Raw genomic sequence first — 22,892 nt, forward strand, 5'->3', positions numbered from 1 at the left:
TCACAGATACTAGACACATCCAAGAATGGTTACTATATATGTCTTAACTGAGTACAGATATACAACCCAGAGCAGTAATGACAGAACTCGCATGAACAGGTGAGTCCAGACGGATGGGACCTTTACTACCCACATCAAGTGTGGTGGTGGCAGTGTAAATTTCACCAGATTCTACCACAGGAATGAAATCCTGATAAAGCTGGTAATGCCATCCCTCTGTAGGATAGATCATGGAACCATTCTACAAGTTGACAATTCACGTTCTCACTGTTCAAGATTTCATTCAGCAGAAGAATGTCCATAGAAAGGACTGCTTGGCCCATTTGCCTAATATGCACCCTTATGGGACCACTTAATGCTTTGATTTTAGCAAAATCACCACCCATCAGTAGATCTCAATAAGCTTCACTTGCTCAATGGCTCATCCAAGGAAAATCCAACGGAATTTCCTTCCACAGCTGTTGCTCAAGACATTAATTGCTTAACAGAGATGCGTTGTGAAACACCTGTGGTTTTCAGAGACATGCACACATGATACTGAAAATTACTAGCTGGAAATGAACTTTGAGATTGAATTTCAATTTTTTACCACCCCTTCCTTTATATGCTCATTTGCATAATGACACCTGATAGTTAAGTCCAAACACAATTCTATAAAGTGATGGATGACAATCATTTTTGCGTTTGAAATTAAGGTATATGACAGTTACTTTTCTTAGTGTTCCCTAACTTCTTTTGAGCAGTATATATATATATATATATATATATATGTATGGTGTCCAAGTGTCTAGGATTGAGTTTATATCAAATTCCAAAGCCGATGTAATGACAGAAGCCAAGAATAAATAGAACAGGTTTGAAATATAATAAGCATGCAAGTAATCTTCTTAACTGAGAGACTTTATCATGCATATATGTAACAGTTCTTTAATTAAAAACCAATGCATGAATAACTAAACATTATAAAAAAAAATTGCTGTATTACCCAAAAGGATCACAGTTAAGAAGCTCAAGATACTTATAAGAGCAAATCCGTTTGTCTCAAATTTTGCAATAACATGTTGTCTATTTGCACAGTCTGCAAAGAATACAGTATAGCATTCATAAATAAGTTGAGAGAAACTTTAGACATGGCTTTTGTACAAGTGTATTAGAAGAAAAGCAATCTGGCATGTTGATAATATACATCTCATTTATTTATGAGTAGTACCCTACATACTGAATGTCCATCATATAAATGAAATCACATCTGTTGTGAATTTTGCATCTATAGTAAAGAAAACATGTTCTAAGTTATAAATCTAAGTTTGCTATGAAGCTATTAATTTAAATCTTTAATTAGAATAGCAGATATTAACAAAAAGTTATATGTTTTAAAGATTGATGACTCAGCAGGCTTGTAGGTGGGGACAGGAGGTTCGGCTGAGACAAGGTCTGTTCTAGTTCAAAATTTTACCTAGGTTCAATGTCATTTGGAAAATAAATAGGTCCACTTTTCAAGAAAAGACCCCAATTAATTTACATATTCACATGAGCAAATGTACGTCTAAGATTTTATTGAAATTTGTTGCACAATCAATACCAATATCAATATCATTACAAGTGGAGCACCCGCATAACTACCAAAAATTAAGATGGGAAATGAAATGTAACCCACCTTCTGCCTCTCTTCTGCTAGAGTTTTTTTCACCGCCTCATGATTTTCTTTCACTTCAGTAACTCTCTTTTCTAGCAAACCCTTCAGCTGAAATTGGAAAAGCAAAACCAATCAAAATATATCAGCTTGATTTTTATCAATTATCTAAAACCACAAACTATTTAATACATACTTTCCAGCAGGTATCAGAAGTTACAGAGTACTTTCTCACTACAAACCTTTTGTACGTTGTTAGTCATCCAGTAGAATATGAATGAGAAATATGAATAACTCTGATACTGGAACTTGCATTTATGTCGGTCAGTTACTAAATATAAGTTCCAGTACCAGTTATTCATATTTATCAAAACTGTTTCTTATTCTTCTTTCTTTTTCATTAATAGTATCATTATTATTATGTGACATACAGTAAAAATCTTTTCTCTATTTTTGTTTTTCAGGTATATAATTTTTTAATTTTTGTAAAACAGTAGGTTTATTCTCTGAATTTTTTGCAATTATCTTTATTTTAACAAATCAGTTCAGACAATCTTAAATGGTTGCCACTAGCCCCATAAAACATTTATCTACACAAAAACAAATGCAGTCATCTATTCAATAAATTTTACTTTTTAGTTACCTTTTCTCTTTCTGCTACTGCCATAGTAATATGTTTATGCTGGTTTTCACGTTTTACCCTAAAACAATCAACATAAAATAAAAAGTTCAGTTGTTTGCTTAAATGATTGCCCCCCCCCCCCCCCCCCCCCCCCGGGATTTGAGGTGCAAAAAAAAAAAAAAAAAAAAAATCGCAAAGGTAAAAAAAAAAAATTGCAAAGTTGATATCAATTCTGTGAGAAAATGCACTCACGGCCACTAGACAATCATTCAACAATTTGTTTACAAAGGAGTACTCTTTTTAGCCAACTCACTTCATGCCAAAAAGCTCACCCTCCCTTAGGGAGCTATCCCCCAGGCCAATTGGCGTGTTGTGTTGAAAAAATGACTGTACTTATGGCAAAATGAACCCACAATTTCTGACTTCTGATCGAGCAATAAATAACAGTTAAAATGCACCAGAATGCAGTATTATACATACAGTTTTTTAAAAATTTCTACACAGTGGGAGGGGGAGACCCCCTCCCCCCTAAGGGGGTTCGCCCCTTCCTGTCTGCTTACTGCCCCCCTGGCATTTTGCTCAGGCTACGGCCCTGATTGCTCTGTTCTGTCTATTAATGATTCTTTTAGTTACATCATAGAAGTAGAGACTCTACTTCTATGGTTACATGAAGACTACCAACTAAAGTAAAGTGCAACACATTTATTTTATTTAACTGTAAATCAGTATTTTATCATGATAATAGAAAAGCTCTTCACAAAAAGTGTATAATATCTGGCACCTTGATAATTCTTGTTTGTCTTTATGCTTTTTCTGTAATGCCTTGATCTCCTCCCTGTTTTGCTGCGCAAGCCGTTTTTTCAAGAGATCCACTTCATCTTCATGTATATCTCTCAGCATCTCCAATCTGTCATCTAGGCTTGTCTGCAGGATTTGATCCATCAGGTCGTACATGGGTTTGTCCAGCGCACGCACACTGTCTAGCTCAAGTTGGAAATGAGACTGTGACAGTTCTATCAAATCTTCACTGTGGATACGCTTCATTTCTGCACGCTAAATACAAAATTAAAGGTTTTTAAGGTAACTCAGAGAAAAAAATTCTAAATTTGTGGTTCACAATGGTTTAAAAATGGAATCAAGGGGAGGCAAAAAGGTATTTCTACAATGTACTGTCTGAAACAAAATATTTCTTCAAATGCTAAACACCCCAGAAAAAAAAAACATTCTTTTTCACCTCTCGTTTTTGTGCATCCTTCAGCTGGTTGAGCTGTTGGTCAAGTGAGGGCTGCAAGTTCTCCAATGATCCATTCCTGCCTGCTTTCTTGAGTATCTTTCTGTGTTTTTTCTCCATGGATCTTACTGCTTTGAAGTGAGACACCAGAAGCTTCTGCTCTATAGTTCTGTGGACATCCTGCATATTTTGTTTAGCCTAAATTAAAAAGCAGGCACCAATCATTTGCTGTTATTCAAGTGTCTTATCAATTTTAAAGGTGTCATTCAATGTGCAACTTTGTTATCAATCCCTATAAGTGACAAATAAAAAGAACCAGCAAAATAATTTTACTTTACTTCATGTACAACAGATAAAATCCAACAATCTTTTTAAAGAATGAAATCACTGCAAACTTTAAACAATATAATAGCTAGTACATATTAATAATAATGAAATCACAGATTTTTCTTTTTTTTTTTTTTCATTTTTACGTAAGCTCCAGAGAAACTGCTGCAACTGATTTGCTAGCTTACCTTCTGATGCTTCTTTTGCAGCTTTTCAATCTCTTTCTTCATCTTGAGTCTGTACTTAAGGAAGGGCCTCTGCTGTTTAAGTTCTTCCAGAGAGATGGCGGCTGACATTTCTGGGTCTTCAAATTTAAAAGAAAACAAAATCCACTGAGATATCAACAATATCTTTGATTAAAATAAAAGCTTATGGCTTAATGCTGCATTTCATATGTATGCACTGGGAGAAATGGGATTTGAAGATCACCAGAGGTTAAAGGTCAGAAAAATAATGGATTATCTTTAAATACATTCCACATTGGAGCATCCTATTTATATTTGTAAAATACTGCACTGCACTATCTTCATATGCTTATATTATTATAGGTCAGGAATTATGGTAAAGCTGGGAGATTAGTGGTTATAAATATAATAGCCACAACAACAACAAAGTGCATGTTTAAAAACAAATTCAAACAAAAAAACTGCTTCCTTACTAGCCAGTTTGGTGGTCCCAAGAAATGATGCTGTGGACAACTGGGCACTTGATTCAGTCCCCGAGAGAATTTTTGTGACATCTTGATGAGTCGCCCCAGCTGAAAAGACATCATAATGATAAATTCAGAATATTAGTAATTATTTTGTTTAAAAAAATCTCAACTATATCATTCATATTTGGGACACATCCGTAATAAGTTTTGTAGTGAACATTTATAATATTACATTTGATTTAAACCAACACACACAGACAGGGTGCTTACAATGTTTGACCTATGTGTTTGCTTAGCTACTGTACAAAAAAAAAAAAAAAAAAAAGGCTGAAGCAGCTTCTAAAATGCATTTATGTAAAGATATGCTAAAATGAAGTCAGCAGCTTTGCTTAGTTTTTCACTGTTGAGTTCATTGTATGCATTACGCAGAAAATAAATTCTAGGAAGTTTTTACCCCAGAACAAATTATTTTCATTCTGAGACTGTATTTCCAAGAGCTTAATATTCCATTAATGTAAGATGTCTATCAAAGTATATCTTTCAAAAATATTCTGGAAATTTGTTCAGGACATGTCAACTCTCCCAATTTTGAGTTTTTCTAATTTGGGGACATCTCCTGAACCAAAATTCACTAGACCAGTTTGCTTTGAGAGTCCCTTATAGACTACAGTTAAAAAATAGAGTACCAAACAAACATAACTAACCACAAATAACAGGTGATCAATTGTTTTCATTAGCCATGTTTCAGTAGGCTTAGCTATAAATATACGTTTTAAAGCTCACATGTGAAACTAGACCCTGAAAACCCATATATATATATATATATATATATATATATATATATATATATATATATATATATAAATTAGGTGCCATAATGTCTCCCTTGGTGAAATAGTGAAATAATTTATCCCTGAGAGGTCTAAGACAGCATTTGAATTCACTCAATGGATAGTTTCAAAGTGAGAAATTAAGTCTGCATGTACATACATGCATACACTCTAGACATAATTATAGACGCAAAAGATGATCACCCAATTCCATGGTAACCAATCTCTCATTCATTTCTGGTCACGCCTGTTGAGGATTACAAATATCAAGAAGGTATTATGTAGTAGATATGACGTCAATCCTCAACCAATTTCAATAAAACACGCAGTGAATTGTATTAATAATACCTACATGTAAATCACTAAAAGCAATTACTCTACATTCACTGCCACTGTTATGTCTGGAACTATTGAAATAAGTTTGACATTTATGGCATCAACATGATCAAGTTTTAAGTTTATGTTAGTTTTTTGTGTTGATAAATCTTGATATGATGATCTCCATACAAGTAAGTCAGGAAAAATTCAATAGTCTGATGAGAGACTTTGGTTCCAAACTAGTTAGTCCTCATAAATCATTTTCATTACTGCCACAGGTAAGGTTTGTTACTCGGTTAATTAGATACCAGGTACAGTGTAGATAACTACCTGACCAAAATTTACCCTCTGATATAAGAGGCTTCTAAAATAGTGCATGGTACTTAAGTATGAGAACCTGTGGAAAAACAGTCAATCTGAGCTTCTGGTGTAAGCAAACTACCATGCTCCAACCCATACCAAAAAATCAGTGGCTTGGCAGTAGAGGAAGACATTTGTAGGGTTCTGTGTAATCACTCAAATGGGAATCTGGAGGAAGTCTGAGGTTTTGTTTGACTTAACATTATGTAACATAGACAGGGATGTGCACTGCTCAGCACCTAGGTGTGAAATTGTCCCCACTGACAAATAGCAAGGTTATGTCTGGCAAGGAACGCGTGTCTGTTGAATGCATGAAATAGCACAGGGTATGATACAAAAATTTTGTAAAATTTTACTAGTGCACCCTGTGGTGAAAGAGTAAGACAATACAAAGATCTTGTTTTTAAAGAATTTGTAGCATACCTGAGCTGCTCATCCAAGCTAGCAAGTATACCTATCAAGGTCTTCCTATCAAGTGTTACTCAATTTTATTGAACTGAGTTAGTCTACAGAAAGAGATGACCAGGCAAAATTGCTGAATGTTAAAATGCTAATTTTATTCAACTTTTTTATTTAAATATTTCTAAAAATCCAAAGAAAAAAATACAGAAAAGAATCCCCAGGTTCACAAAATTTTGTCAAGATATTTTTTATCAGAAAGGTTTAGTTGGAACAGACTGATAAACCATTAGAAAGAAACTGAAATTTCTTTTTAAAAAAACATACAAAGAAACAATGAGACAAAACAGACAGAGACAGACTAACAAGTATCAGGGTAATGCAGTCAACCTTTTTCTTGACTTACAGTATGTCATTGGTATCTACACGAAGCCACTGCAGTAACTTCAAGAATATTCCATACCATTCTTGACTTAAAGATTAAATATATATGTGTGTGTGTGTGCATGCATGCGGATGCAGGCAAGCAATCATGTGTGCATGTAAAGAAATCTTACCTGGTGTACTCCCTGTGCTAGATGACTGGGACAATGCCGAACCTGTGCTTTCCTGTTGACTCAACACAGCATGTTTGCTGCCCTTTCGATTCAAGCCATTTTTTCCTTCAGTTGAAGAGGCGCTCACAACAGAGTCCGTCTTGGACATCAGGGAGTCTGTTCTCTTCTTGGTAAAGTTAGAAGGTGGAATGCTTGTGCTGGTTTCAACATTGTCATCCTGGAAGGTAAATATATTTGACAATAAAAAATCAGTGTTATTTTTCTTCTTATTCTAATTTTTTTTAATACATAGCTATTTTTTGCAGGACAAATGACATAAGCAATTTCATGATTTCATACATCTGCAGAACAATTCTCACACAAACAAAATGCCAGCTAGTGCATGCTATATCTAAAAATAAAACTGCATAATCCTACACTCTTAATTTAAGCAACACGTCTGTAATAAGTGCAAGGATAAGATTGACTATCAGAGCACATCTCCATATTGTTAAATTGTACTGCACATATTTATAATACTAAAAATCATGAAACTATAAGCATGAACAGGGGACAAACAGAAAAATCACAACTACTACTGTAAATAGTTTAGGCAAAAATATGTTTTATAGCATAACAAAGTAGATGCTCAACATTATGTAAGCTTAAAAGAAGCAGTTAATAGAAGCTGCTACTAACTTTGTCTTCATAGGTAACCAAATAGTTAACTATTAAACTACTAATGGACAAATATTGTGACAGTCTTAATTTTTAAAAATCTATACATAGTAGTAAATGTGCATGCAAGAATAAAATCAGCTAGCTACATGTTCACTGTGGATGAGGTGTCGTTGTGAACAATGTTAAATTGAACTGAAATAATAACAATTGTTACATGATCACAAATTCTGATTCCTGATTGATTGATTGAGAGGTGAAGGTTCATATGGTCTGATATTGATCAGGAAACAGGAGATACAATTTTTATTAAAGGACTCGACACTGTTGGCATTTGATCCCCAACCTCTCATTTCCCACCAACCCTTAGGCCATCACGCTATATATCTCGTCTGAATAATTATTTTTAAATGTTCCAAAAGATAAACATACATATCTCTCTCTCATTTCTATACTTTAGAAATAAATAAAGTAATAATCCTAACTTAATGCGCCATCTTGGATCTAAAAATGTCAACATTTCTTGGAACCTGGCATGGGAATCAGTCTCGTAATCAGATGCATAAAAAGGCTCTTTCTATTTTTAAATGTTTCAAGAGCTACTTGTTTGTATCTCTCTTTCACTGTTATACTAGGAAATAATAAAGTATTGATTTTAAAGCCCCGTACACTTGCCAAACTAATTTTAAAAGGCAGACTCTATGGGACTAATATAATTAGTCCCACAGTTGCACATCATGTACTTATGTCAATCATGTATATGCTGTAAAAGAGAGCACAATTATCCAGTTCCATTCTTCGGGGAACCACTCGCATAACACACAGATTAATAAAATGGACAGATTTGCTAATGTTTACGAGCCCGAGGTAACTAAAGATGAATTTGAAATTAAAATTTTGCCACAAAACCCAACCAAATGCCACGTACCATATAGTTTCAAATAGTGTAACTAATATAGAAATACTGACGGAATCCTGAAAAAATAATATTTGAACAGATATCTTCTGCTTTCTCTCTGCTATATATAACCTCAGTTGTTTTTGGCAACTCATTTGCATAAGTATGCAAATGCACGCACAGCTACATCCATACACTGGAGTGATGAAAATGTTCTATATCATTTAGAAGACTTTAACAAACTAAAGGAATGGATAAATAGGTCAATTTCCCAAATGTGAAGAAGGTGCAAAGTTAAAGCTATTTTTTGCCTGAACAAAGGGGTAATTTGGTTTATGACTTGACATGTCAATTTTGTTTTAGTTGTATAGGAAACTAAGTTTAGTTGAAGTGGTTTATATGCATTACTGGGAATCCACACTAGCTTTATATGTAACTTAATTATAACTCAGGTTGAATTGTTTGGTGTTGTCATTCTCACTTGATATATTGAGCTGTAGTGGGTCTGTTTTTTAATACACTACCATGCATTCCTATACAGCAATAAAAAAAATTAACTCTTGAAAGTTCTCAATGTGTTTTGTTTTCAAAATATGTGATCATGCAACAAAACAGTTAAACACTGTTTTGGTCATCCAACTGCAACATTTTGACCCAAAACTGGAATGATTGACTGTCCTCACCCAAATTCAATAAAAAATAAGATTGGACTTTGCAGTGTTAAATCTAATAGTTTAAAGAAACAAAGATAAGGGTCAAACTTTCTTCCATCTCTAAATAAATGTATACTAATTCAAGAAAGATCCACCCCAGTTACTTTACTGCACGCACAAGTGAATTAATGAATCTTCTGAAGTCCCTATAGAAAAATGCCCAGTAGATGAAAAGGTAAAATATGAGATGATTGGCATCTGGTAAAATATCCCCTTTCCATTTGCTATAAATCACGTTAGTAAAATAAATAAAAACTGGGGAAAATCAAAATGGGTAAATCTTAATCACCTGAACTCCAGCTTGAGCATTATTGGACTGAAACAATACGACATTGATAATAATAATAATAGTAATAATAATAATAATAATAATGAAATAAAACCCCGCACAATTGAAAATATTTAAAAGCTGTAACAACAACGAATACAGCATGATAGTTCGGAGATGTGAAATAAAATTATGCCCCCTCAACACACACATCATAACTGATTCTTAAAACATGCAAAAATTACAAAATGTCATGTAATGGTAACCTGCTAACTTCATTAAACATTAATGCTGCTGCTTCCATATAAACAAACAAATAAATGAAAAATGTGTAAAAAGCTTGCATTTTTTGCTATTTTTGATAAAGGAGTGATTTCATATGCTGCACCAAGAAGTCGCTTGGACAGCCGTTGAACAAGCGTGCCAACTTGTAGCGTATTTAATGATAAATTTAAAAAAAACTGTCTTACCTCTACATCAAAGTCCTCCATCAATACTTCTAGTTGTTTGGAATGTTTTTCGAGCATGGACTGGTAAGCTATGGGGTTTGCCAGGGCTGCTGCGAAGTCTGCAAAAGTCAACGATAAGATTTTGTATACAAATACTAACTATGCAGGCACCCTATTCCAACTCTCTTAAGAAAATAATGCCTACCAAAAGACCATCTATTCCAGGTTTTGTTGCAGAATAAGAAGCTTAGGAGACTGAGAATAAGATCTCATTACAAACTTTTCCGGATATGAAAACATAATCCTGGCATCATGCTACCTATGACATGGTTAGTTGCAGGCTACAACTGGGTTCATAATAACCCTTAGCAAAATAATAAGTGTGACGCACACATTCTGCAGTAGACAGCTAGCTGCCACAAAAACTTTTTAAGGGACCATTCCCACAGATATTTGGAACGATCTATCTCCCTGAGGAGTCTCATTCAATTGATATCAATTTAACCGGCTTAAATGTCTGTCACGCCTAGTTAAACTGTTTGGGGGGTAATTAGCTTTACCCCCTGGCTGATTCAGTAGGCATGACAGACATTTAAGCCGTCAAGTTGATAGCAATTTAGTGAGACTCCCCAGGGAGTTAGACCGACCCAGATGGATCGATCTAGGCATGGGAACCCAGTCTAAGATGTCCTGCAACCTTACCACACACTTTCAAAAGCACAGAATAGCATGCGACTAGTGTGCCAGAAACTTTTTTAAAACAGAAGTCACAGTGCCCCAAATGTGCAGGAAACTAAAAATTGTGTTGGAAATCGAGGCAAATAGTAAAAGCAGTCAAAAGCTTTTCATGAGTGTGTAACAGGGGTGTGCTGTATTTCTATTTTGCTATGCAAATGAGGCACGCTGCACACATGCATGAACAATTGCATACAGCCAAAAATTTTCATAACTTACAGGGTACAGCGTGAAAAAAAATGGGCATGTACTAGTACCTGTGGGATTTTCATTTAGAAAAGGCCTAGCATGAAGTCTGCTATTAGAATAATACTTATATCATATTCAAAGATCATATGCAGACAGATTTCTTTAGAGAGCAGGATGTCTAAATAAGCAAAAAAATCAAAAAGACGAGCATTAGTACGTATTCACATTACATTTTATCAAGCTAATCCTTATAAACACACTGATATGCAAGTTGTTTATCATAGCATACCAACTTTTAGCATAATCAACATCAGTATTTATACATTTGTGTAAGCTAGCATTATACTGTTTTTTTTTTTTTTTTTTTTTTTTTGTTTTTCATTCAAGATATGCCAGGTTTGATGTTGCGAAGGCTAATGCATGATGCTATGTGGCAAATAAATGTCTTGAGTTAATGCTAGACATGAAGCCATCTTCAGTTTTCTTTAACTAAAAACCACATAAAATGAAATCTTTATTGTGTAGTCAGCAGTGTTACTATTAATTTTAGATATTCTCTACACATTTTTTTCTTTGTTTTTTATGGAATGAGCCTTTAAAGAATTTATTGTTATTATTATCACAATATCTATTTTTTAAATCTTTGGCATTCCATAGATAATATAAAATCCTTTCTTACAATGTATGACATGTTAAATATTTCTATACGACATATATTTATAATCCTGTTGAAATTTTTACACAAGAAATATTTTAAAACAAATCTTTATAAATTTCTATAAAAGAACCTGTACTTATGTTTCTGAGATATAACATGATTTGAAAATAATGACATGTATCTACACTGGCATTAAAAAAATTAAAGCTGCCTATAATCCTTGCAAAAGCATGTCCTAAACATAACATTCATATACAGCATTTCTGAGATTGCTTAACACAAAATTTATAAGTCACAACATTCAGTGCATGAATTAAACACATAAACATTAAAATCAACAACATACATTGGATCGATTCTTACAAATAAGTTAACTGAAACAAAAACAAATAAACTTTGCATGCTACCTTGTGCTTTAACAGATAAAACAGGATCACTCAGACTGCAGTTTGCCTCTCGCTCACTGGATCTTAACTGTCTTGTAGCAGAGAAAGATGAATGTTTAGGATCTACAATAGATCCTGTGGACAAAGCCTTTTGCATAGTTTTTTCACCAAACACCAGACGCTCCCACCATGACGTAGAAGTGACTGACATTTTTTTCTTGTCTCTGTACTGGTTGTACATGTCTATATATGCTCTCTGCAGAGAGGGACACAATCTTCAACAAAAGGCTCTAAGGCTTAAAACTCGTAGAGAGCTGAAAATTTAGCCCTGTAGCCCTTGCTTCTTCTAAAGAAACATCATGCCAAGCTTCCTGCTTATTGGAAACTTGATCTGGAAATTATTCTGTGAATTCCGAGAAATCATCTGCCGTCACATCTGGTGGTTCAAAATGTCAAGGATGTCATTTCCACTGTTAGTCATGTCATCGCCGTGGAGTGTCATCCCGATGCACAGCTTGAAAACCAAGTTCTTTTCCTTTTTTTAGTATGAACGAGAGGTATTTAGTCAAGGTAAATTCATGTATATTCATCAAATCAAGGAAAGTCAGCATATCTATATCATGAAATCAATCTGCCCCACCGACCATTCATGTGGAGGTGACATTTGTTAAACCTGTTCCCCAGTCACCAAAGCAGGGAACTATGATTAAAACATAAGACCATTGTTCCATAATGTACAAGTAGATCATCCTTGCTATTGTTGCTATATGTGCCACAGTCTGATAACATTCCACAGTAAATTATTGAACAAACTGAACCAGCTCTGCAATACTAGGTTGCATTCACATCAGAACTAATTTAACTTGAAATTAATAAACAAAACAGAATCATTTGCAAATTAGCCACAAAGAACACCAACTTAAGTATAATCCAATTCTGTAGTTATTTAATGATGCATTTTGCTGTTCTGTCAACAAAACTTGTGGCATATGGCCATGTTATCTGTCATGTTCCAAAATTTAGAAAAGAAAAACAACACAGTTTCTTTTTTCAACAGAACAATAAACAACTTCTCATTTCCAACACCACAACTATCAAATGACAAAGTAATCTGCTTTGTCATGAAAGAGTTCATCACGGTTAACAAACAAATCAGCAGACTTAATAATCACTCCTCATCACAGCATGCTTTTGGATTGAAGAGATCTGTTACCATGGTACACAAATTGCTAGGCAACACATTATCTGGTAATCATGAGCTTGGCAACTATATTTATCACTAAAAGCAGCTTTATTGTTGGATTTAACACGTTCTCTGTAAGATTATACTTGTATGAATTACTTATAAGACAATGCTAAATCATTTACACAATGCTTTTCAAAGTTGCCAGGCTCCATCCCAAACCAATAACATTAATGGCATGATAAAAAAAGGTTTCTTTCCCACAAAAGGCAGAGTGAACTTTGCTCTTTTATTGGACAATTATTAAAATTTTGGATAATGCATTAAAAATTGTGAGTCAGGTTCTGCTTGTCTGTGTTGTTGCACAGCAGTTTTCACTCAGAGAACGAGTCAGAATAGTTTTAGGGTTGCAGAAATCTTAGGAGTGGCCTAGCCCCCATCTGTCAGCATTTAACTAATTAGTCCACGCCTTTAAGCCAGGGCTTCCCAATCAACCAATAGAAAATGGGCATAAGTCTAAGTTCCATCCAATCATACATTTTATTGCCCCATGGCTATTGCCTATCTTCTCTCGCTCATTACTGTTTATCAGTATATGCACCCTGGTCAGAGAGTAACCATGTCAGGAACATGCTCCAAAGCAGACCCAGGTATAGATTTGTGGTTCTACACTGGTTACAGACTGCACGGACTCTGCAAGCTGAACCTGGTTACACAGGAAAATTCACCGATTTCACATTCCACTGATTTTGATGTTATATATGTTTCTAAACATGAAGCATACACAAGGTGCATGTAGCTCATCATGTATACGTAGTGGCATGAGTCTGTCACTGGGAGACAGCAGCACATGCCTTGGTCACAGAAGATCTAGATATAGCAGCAAACAGACCAACTGACAAATAAACTGATAAAATTCAAGTATAAAATTTTCTCTTTTCTTCTGTACTACTCTGCCATATGGGTGTAAGCCTACCTATTCTTTTGACTTATGAGGATTTAATTGCACACCTGTTTCTGATTCAGACAATTCAGTCTGAAACAATAATAGGTAATCAACACCCCAAAGTAATAATCAATTACCCAATGTCCTGACCATATAAGAAAACTAGAAAATTACATAACAAAATTTTCCAGACCCGTAAATAGAAACGGCGCCTGGTAAGTAGTCTGGTAAATATATTGTTTTTTCATCTCACATGTAGATCTACTCATGTGTCTAGTTTCCGTGACTCATTAGGAGAGCTGAAGCAGACTTTTTTTTTTTTTAACAATCTAGACCTTGAAAAATCCAGGTCATTATGATGCAAAGAACCAGGAACCAGCTCACAAAAGAACTTAAAACTGAAAGTTGGTCTGAACTTTAAAAACCAAAGTTTGTGTCTATTTTGACAAATGGTAATTCAAATGAAATTTAGTCCAAAAACTGGCTTAATTTTTAGACCAAAATCTCGTCTACTTAGACCCCATGAAATGTTGTGTCAGTCTTATAAACAGAAGAAAATAGGCACCAATACACATACATATTAAGTTTAAGTGAAATAGTTATTCTTTTTTTTTCTTTTGAAAACTGCAACTTCTCCTGCAATGAATTCAGTTAAAACAAACTTTTGGTTAAAAATTATTGTGAAACTAGTCTGAAAGCATACATATTATCTGTTAAGCTGCTTCCATTTACACATGTTCCAAGGAGTTCTTTAAAGTTAAAACCATAATGATATGTGATCCAACCTTCTGTTCTTTCTGAAGTCACATTTAAAACATTTTTTTTACATGTTCATTTATTATATACAGGCATGTATTAAATGTATAACAGTGTAGTACATAAGCCTATTTCAGGCAGGTATTATGACATATTGCAATGCACAGGCATATTTAGGAGTCAATATTGTAAAATTACAGTCTATAGGCATATCAAAGCATTTGAAAAACATAAACATGTTTACAGGTCAATATTAAAAACATTGCAAAACATACTGATACACATATTGCTCATTTGGATACATAAAAATACTTTTTTTTATTCCATATCTCCAAAATAAAATAAGTGCAATTTGATAAAGAACTAATTAAATATCTCATTCATTGACCCTCACACACACCAACACTAAGACATTTACAGTATATATGTACAGTGGAATAGGTATAGCAACAATAATATTTACAAAACTAAACAGACTACGACTGTAACACTGAAAAAACAGACTGGTGAAAGACTTGTTTCTACTAGATATAATGTATAAGCAAAGTGAAGTACTTGACTATGTAGCACTGATATAGAGACTAGAGAGAATACACAATTAAGGTCTTCGTTCTACCGGAGATAATTTATAAAAGTATTATATAACGCTGGTAAAGAACATACAATGTATATAGTTAAAGACATGTTAAAACTGGAGGTAATATATAAAGTTAACGAAAATGTTGAAAACCAGTATTGTTAAAGACTTGTTAACACTTGGTATATTGTATAAACTAATGCAAATCTTTATGATCTAATACTGATAAAAAAAAAACATGGTGAGGGAACATACACGACTTTGTAAAAAAAGATCATCAGTGTCATATCATTACAAGCCACTTAAAAAATAAAATAATAACAAAATTACAGGCTTAATTATTTTAAAAAAATGTCACCTACCTTCAAAGGCATCGGGTACATAATCTTTTACAGAGAGATGAACAAAAAGTGTGGGGAGATTCAGCGGTTGGTTCAGAGCATTTCGCAATGGAATGTGACGATAACCTAAAAAAATTAATTTAATGTCAAAATTGATTTGGAGATGAATTAAAATGCAATGTCCAACTCATACAACCTTGTGGGCAAAATGCATATTAGTAGTAAGTTAGTAACATTAAAATACAACCAGTCTACTGGTATTTTCATTGTTTGTCACATTTTTAGGAAAATTGTTTCATAAGAGTCAATGATAATACTCCTAAAAACTTTTATGACTAGGATTTAGAACTAGACAGCAAAGCTGACAAATATACAGACACCATACAGGAAACAAGGCAGCAAAGCTGACAAATGTTCAGACATTCAGATGCAGAAAATAGTGCACCAAATAATTTTTGAGCCAATTTTGATGCACTATTACATGATGCTTTAAAACAGCACAATCACTCTCACCCTCTTACATTATGTACTACAGGTAACATGGACATTGAAAAACTAGCAAGTAATTTTAGACTCGAAATTTGGTCAACATCAGTTCAAGTAGTATTCCACACCATTCTGAATTATTAGCCATGTCTCTCCAGTTAAGACACCTGTGCAGTATTTCATCAGACTGGACTTCTACCAATTTCTCTCATGCCAAAGTGGACATAAATTTTGGTCTAAAAGTTAAGACTAGTTTTGGGGCTATAGGTGTTGCATGACAGGTCCAAGCAGATACATGTACTTGCAGAAATCCATCCCAAACAGATATAAAACTTTGGAAATCACTTTTAAAATCCACATTCAAACCAAAGATTTAGAAAATCACAAAAATGCTGCATATACCATTTTGGAGATTAAATAATACTAAAAATCATAATAAAGGTCAAATCATATCATACCTGGTCTCAGGCCTTCTATTGGGAGTATTCTGTGGCCAATCATGCGGCCTGTCTCTTCATAAGCAGACACGCGTATTAAAGCTAAATGAGGCAGCACAACCTTGAAAAGAACAACAGAAACTGCAGAAATTTGTAAAGGAAATTGAAAAATAAAAACAAATAAAAATAAAAAATATTTTTAAGCACATGCATAACAATACTGTGATTCAATATGGAGTTGGCCTTTTTTCATGAAATTGTGCACATTCCTTTCAAGTGCCTCAATTAATATATTTCCAATTTTCATGCAGCTCAACAAAAAAAAAATAAAAATAAAGAAAAAGTTAACTTCATTTTTTTATTTACTAGAATGCACTCAAGTTAATGAGTTAATCTAAAAATCCAAACAGAGTGAAGCAATTAATAAAAACAACCAAATACCTTCTTAAAACTGAAAGGCTCATCATCATACACTGGGTTAATGCCATTCAAAGGGACTACTTTCGTACGTCGCTTACGCACTGTGTCCGTTGGTAATCCATACATCTCTACTTCCACATAGGTGCCAACACGTTTTTCTGTCAGAAACTGGCCAGAGAGAACCTAGAACACAGCAAAATGTACTCATTTTATGGTTCTGTACAATATCAGTTTTTATACAGTTATGCTTATTACAGTGCAGTACATGGATATTACGTAACTTTAAACTTACACTACACCATTCCACACAAACCCATGTGTGGTCCAGAACCAAATGGTTCCATCTGCATTGTTACGAAATATAAAGCTCACGTTGGGAAAGTAGAGATAATTACATCACTGGTTTTTATACTTAACATGGACATCTTTTCCAAAAGAATTTGCATCAAAATGATATTTTATTTGGATACTTGTGAATGTCTAAACTTAAAACCTGGACAATAGTGGGCATATAAATTGAGAACATAATGTGGACATTTGTTAATATTTCTGCCCAGAAATGACCTCTCATGGACAAACGAGCAGCCCTTCTGCAAGTTTTTTTAACCCACTTAACCCTTGCTCTAATTGTAATCATGCAATCAGAATCACTTGGGACAAATGAACTACATCTGCAGAAGAATGGATATATTCAATTGCCCCTGCATAAAGAAACTAAAACCACAGTGGATGTTGACAATGAAAGAGCCAGACGTGCACATGTTGATCTCGCGAGCATGCATGCAGCACACGATTATGTGGAACAACATATGGATCTTTCATTTTCGACATCCACCTAAGTATCAATCAGATCTACCATTGTCAACACAGCTGCACGGTATACAGGTATGTATCCATGCTTTGCAGTCTTGCATGTCACATACATAATTAACTGACTTGCACATCTATTACATAGTGCATACCTTTAAAGTGACAGAAGCAGCAATGATTCCGTCCACCGTGGACTCAGCGAAAGGGTCAAACTGCCTGTCCTGCCTGCACATGAAGTCTGGCTTCAGGAGGTAGCCTGTGCCACGGTTCCACTCAAAGATTCCAATGTTCAGCTGCATAGCCAAGTCTGGATGGAACATTTCTTTATTATTATTATTATTATTATTATTATTATTATTATTATTATCATAATGTATAAGCTATACCTATGACCTAGCATTTGAACAGCAGAACAAACATTTAATGAAGACCAAAAGCATGCAGAAAATCACCCAACAGGCAAAAGTTATATCAAACTTAATTATAAAAAAATATTGTTTTTGATGGTAATTATACATATTAATTTTTTTTAACAGTAAAATTTCTTAAATTTGCTATGTATTCCATACTGAATTTAAAAAGACACTGTTGTGATTGTAAAAATTTAATCAATTACTGCACTAGGTGAAAACTGATGATCTTTTCAGAAAGCTAAATCCTGAAAGCTGAATTACAGTAACAAATCATATCAAATATATATTAAAAAAGCAAAATTGATATCTTTACATATTTATTCATTGTCAAAAATAAAACTGAATTGGAAACTATCTCAACAATACCTAAGACCTGAAAGTTCAGGGCCACAAGCTGACACCCTGCATTCCAGTAGACCTGTGGCATATAGTTACTGGAGTCCACCCTGGTGCCACGGGGATAGATCCGACTCATCTGGCGCTTGTTGTAGCTAGTGTTGTGTTAAGAAAAGGTGTTGTTATCCAGGGTGTGAACCCTGAGGTTTAAAATGTTAAAAATTGGTGTAGGGTGAGAGAGCAAAGCCAGAACATTTATTTGCATTAATTATATCCATTTGAAGACATCCATCATTCATACTAACACAAGGCAGCAAAGCTGTCAAATGTACAGACAAAAAGCAGGAAATAAAAAATAGGCTACTGTCAATTCTGATGCAAAAGTACAGTATGTTAAACTGCAAACTCAACATCAAATTTTAATTATGCTCAACAGATAATACCAATGTAAGTAAAATGTGTAACAAACATAAGGCTTCAGGACCATGGGAGTTCAAGTTCACACTTTGAAAATGTAAAACTTCCAGAAAAAGAAGTCAATTAGACTGCTTTTCCAACTCAAGCTGCATTTTAGTCCTGTATTTCTTTTTTAAAAGTTTGGCAATCATAAGTAACACGGTTTTCCCATAATGGTCATCATGGCAGCAGCACCCAAAATTGTGTTTTCTTCTATTCTGATGCAATATAACATAATGGTTACCAGCATAATGACAATCAATTTTTAATAATAAAATATATGTATCATGGATTTTCAGAAAATGTGACAAGCATGGGTCTTCAAGCCTGTGGAACTTCAAAGTAACACCTTGAAAATGCCAATATGTGAAAAATTAAATTTTCACAAAAAATCTGTTTAACTGACAGATTGCATTGCCTACTGAAGCTATATTTTAGTCCCATGTTTCTTTCCTGTAAGTTTGAGAACAGTAAGTGACATGGTTTTTCTTAAATGGTCATCATGGGAGCAGTGCCCAAAATAGGTTTCTTTCAAATTTTGATGCAATATTACATAATGTTTAACAGCATAATGACCATCAATTTTTAATAACAAAATATTAGTATCATGGATATTCAGAAAATGTGACTAGCAAAGGTCTTCAGGCCCATGGAACTTCAAAGTCACAACTTGAAAATGCCAAAATGTAAACAAGACAGCACTGTTCTGAAATGTTTTTTTTTTTCCATTTTTAACAATTTTTAACATAAAACAAAATTAACAGTTTACTGTCATTTTTATATGATCAACTAAGAAAATTGATGAGATGGGAAAAATATCAATAGAGCAGTGTTAAATGTCCAATTTCTTCCATTCTGAGATTCTGAACATAGTGAATGATTGAATCTGACAAACTGCAATGATATGAGTTTATTTCCATTTTTGAAACTTTATTACACAATACCCGATAACAAGTTTACCATCATTTTTACAAAATCAACTAACAATGTTGTAAAGATGCAGGAAATGTCAAACAAAAACTTTTACGTATCTTATTAGTTCAATAATGAGACTGTTAACATGCCTAAGAATTTAATCTGAGGAAATGTGAAAAATATGCTGAAAAGTGAAAAAACAGCATAACTTCTACAATAATGGCCCGATCATGCTGATTTTCGAACTTGACCTGCGTTTTATGAATATTCATCAGCTCTGTAAATATAAAGCCAAAAAGTAAAACTGCCCTCCACTTATCGTGTTTACAAGGAAAGTGCACGGCGCCGGCGACGGCATCGGCATCGCCATCGGCATCGGCATCGGCGACGACAGACGCAGGTGATGGCAATATGTACAGACACATCTGTGTCTGTATATAATAAAAAGAATTCATGATACAAGTATATCACATACAAGTCATAAATGTTAACTACTTGGCACCCCTGTCACCAATTTTACTACTGAAACCCAAGGGACCTTTCTGGTTCAAGAACAAAATTATTTTTCTGATAAACAACAAGTCACAAAATCAAATCAAAATTAATACTAACAGAACAGCTTGTGCATTTTGCCAAGTCAATATTAAATAGAAATCCCCAATGATATCCTTCTAACTTAACATATTACTGTCAAGTGATAAACCTCATATACTCTGAAAGGATTAGCAGACAAGTAGCACTTTAAAATGAAAAATACAGCAGACTTGTGTCAGCAGATAAACAGATGAATGAAACTGTAACTTAAATGTATGAAAAAATGCCACAAACACAGAGAGAGAGAGAGAGAGAAAGAGAGAGAGAGCATAGGTAAATCAACTTGGGCAGTTACTTATTTTGCTGTCTAGTAATCCCAAGATTATTTTGCTGTTAAGTAATCCCAATAACAAACTTAAACTGTGCTACATATAAGTAACATGCATGATAATTTTATCTTTGAGCAAAATACAATTATGCATACACAAAAAAGGATACTTGACAAAATCTACTGGAAATTCCTTCAAAAGTGCAAGGGCTTGGGTTTCAACAAATGAAGAGACCTCAAAACTCCTGTTTCGTTCTAAAATATAATAAATTAATGTGATCACAATCTATATAAGAATGCGAAAAAAAATTAACATGAACATCTAACCATCATTTAAATATAATGAAACAAAAATTAATATAAATAAATAAGTAAATAAAATAAATAAAAAAGAAAGAAACTTGAATTTAATAATTCTCAAAGACCAAATCTAGGAGGTATCAAAAAAGGCTTTAGGGGATTATATGCAGCCAAAATTTTTAATGACATCCTGCAAGAAATCCCTCTAGACTTTTCCTATAAAATTTTGGTGACTATGATACAAACTTACTTTCTGATATATCAAAGGAATGGAAATGTACTGGTGTAATATAGTTCACTAAATCTGACATCTCCTGGCCTGCCTCTGCTTCAGACCCTGCCGTGCCCTGTAATTATATATTGAACATATATTCGTAACTTTCACTTATTTATAGATCTTGTTTACAATTACACACACTTTATGAAATATGTCTTAACAATTAACATGGAAGAAAGCACAAATTTAAAACAATCTAAAAGTAACCATAGATGTAAAACTTTATGGTTAAATGTGCACGATTACTTACCAGTATAGCAAGAAGAAAGAGAAATCTTAATCAACAGGATTTGCACTTTTTGTACCCTTTTATCTTTTTTTTTTTTTAAATTGTTAATGCTCTTCTTGCCTTTTCTTTCTTCATCCTTTGCCTCCGCTTCTCTTCCTCTTCAGTAAGTCCAGCAATGTCATCATCATCACTATCACTGTCAGAATCTGATTCTAATTCTCCGTCAGCTGAGGTGTCATCTCCATTCTTCATTGTTTGATCAGTATCTAACGATGACTGCTTCTTGACCTCACAATTGGGGACGCCAGGACTGGAACTGTTGACCAATGCACTGGTCACTGTGATACCATTTTTCTGATTGGCTACCACTGGATCAGGCACTTTTGCTGAAATGAAGATAAAAAAATACTTATCTAGCTTCAATCAAGTTTTCTATTTTTACACACACACACACACACACACACACACACACACACACACACACACACATGTTTTCATATTAGCCAACATGTCATTTAATTTCATGTCAGCTGTACAGTTTTACTGGATACTGAACTCAAATGCCTCAGTATTTCACAATCAACATGCACCACTACTGCATTCAGCTCACTTGGAGCATATTCTGTTAAATACTTGCAGCAGCTACTGAAATGTGCAGAGATATGATATTAAATATTAAGAAATTGTGCAGTTGTTCTCATTATCTCTGATAAAACATTCTTCATTCTTTTACTATTTTCTACTGATTTAACATTGTGAAATATATATTTGTTTTCATTGTGTTTTGTGCAATGATGGTCAAAAAGTGAATCAAGCCACTAGAGGAAGGGTCAAAAAGTGCTTAGTATTCAGAGAAAAAGAGATAAGTAGCTTTAGAAACAACTGGAGCAATGGAGCAAAGCCAGTAAAAATTTTAATATGATGAGCTCCTACTGTGAAATATTTGCCTCTCCAATTATTTTCTCTACTTCAGATAAAGCTCTGCAACTTGTTCTATATCTATTACATAATTATTTCAGGAAACAAAAGGACATGTTTGGCGCACCTTTATGTTTCTTCTTATTTTTCACTAGAATCTTTCTCTTCAGCATCTCAGGTGAAGGGAGAGAGGAATCAGGCTTCAACTAAAAAGAATAGTTAATATTCTCTTATCTGGACTAATGCAAGTACTGGCCCATAACCTGTAAAATACTCAGACATGTGGAAAATTATAGATCTTATGCTTTCCTTTTTTTGTAAAATAGATGATAAGTGCAAATGTTTCAC

General features: G+C 34.0%; 1 protein-coding gene across 2 annotated transcripts in view; it reads right to left on the minus strand.

Moving 5' to 3' along the window:
- LOC106156684 (1-phosphatidylinositol 4,5-bisphosphate phosphodiesterase beta-1) overlaps positions 1-22,892 on the minus strand; it is a 62,022-nt gene that overhangs the window by 4,935 nt on the left and 34,195 nt on the right. The window contains exons 13-30 of one of the 2 annotated variants that reach the window (XM_087005857.1): positions 22,672-22,750; positions 21,747-22,012; positions 21,371-21,467; positions 20,991-21,075; positions 18,618-18,742; positions 17,991-18,145; positions 17,050-17,211; positions 16,630-16,729; positions 15,707-15,811; positions 9,936-10,033; positions 9,487-9,513; positions 6,930-7,146; positions 4,472-4,570; positions 4,002-4,117; positions 3,490-3,684; positions 3,037-3,308; positions 2,277-2,334; positions 1,658-1,744 (exon numbers count right to left, since the gene is read on the minus strand). In XM_087005857.1, coding sequence (XP_086861983.1) covers positions 1,658-1,744; positions 2,277-2,334; positions 3,037-3,308; positions 3,490-3,684; positions 4,002-4,117; positions 4,472-4,570; positions 6,930-7,146; positions 9,487-9,513; positions 9,936-10,033; positions 15,707-15,811; positions 16,630-16,729; positions 17,050-17,211; positions 17,991-18,145; positions 18,618-18,742; positions 20,991-21,075; positions 21,371-21,467; positions 21,747-22,012; positions 22,672-22,750 — 2,343 coding nt within the window. The remainder of the gene's footprint in view (positions 1-1,657; positions 1,745-2,276; positions 2,335-3,036; positions 3,309-3,489; positions 3,685-4,001; positions 4,118-4,471; positions 4,571-6,929; positions 7,147-9,486; positions 9,514-9,935; positions 10,034-15,706; positions 15,812-16,629; positions 16,730-17,049; positions 17,212-17,990; positions 18,146-18,617; positions 18,743-20,990; positions 21,076-21,370; positions 21,468-21,746; positions 22,013-22,671; positions 22,751-22,892) is intronic. The other variant, XM_087005858.1, reaches the window with a different exon arrangement.

This window comes from Lingula anatina, chromosome 2 (genome assembly GCF_051362555.1).
Source record: "Lingula anatina isolate TDL-2025a chromosome 2, LinAna3.0, whole genome shotgun sequence".
Classification (NCBI taxonomy): Eukaryota; Metazoa; Brachiopoda; class Lingulata; order Lingulida; family Lingulidae; genus Lingula; species Lingula anatina.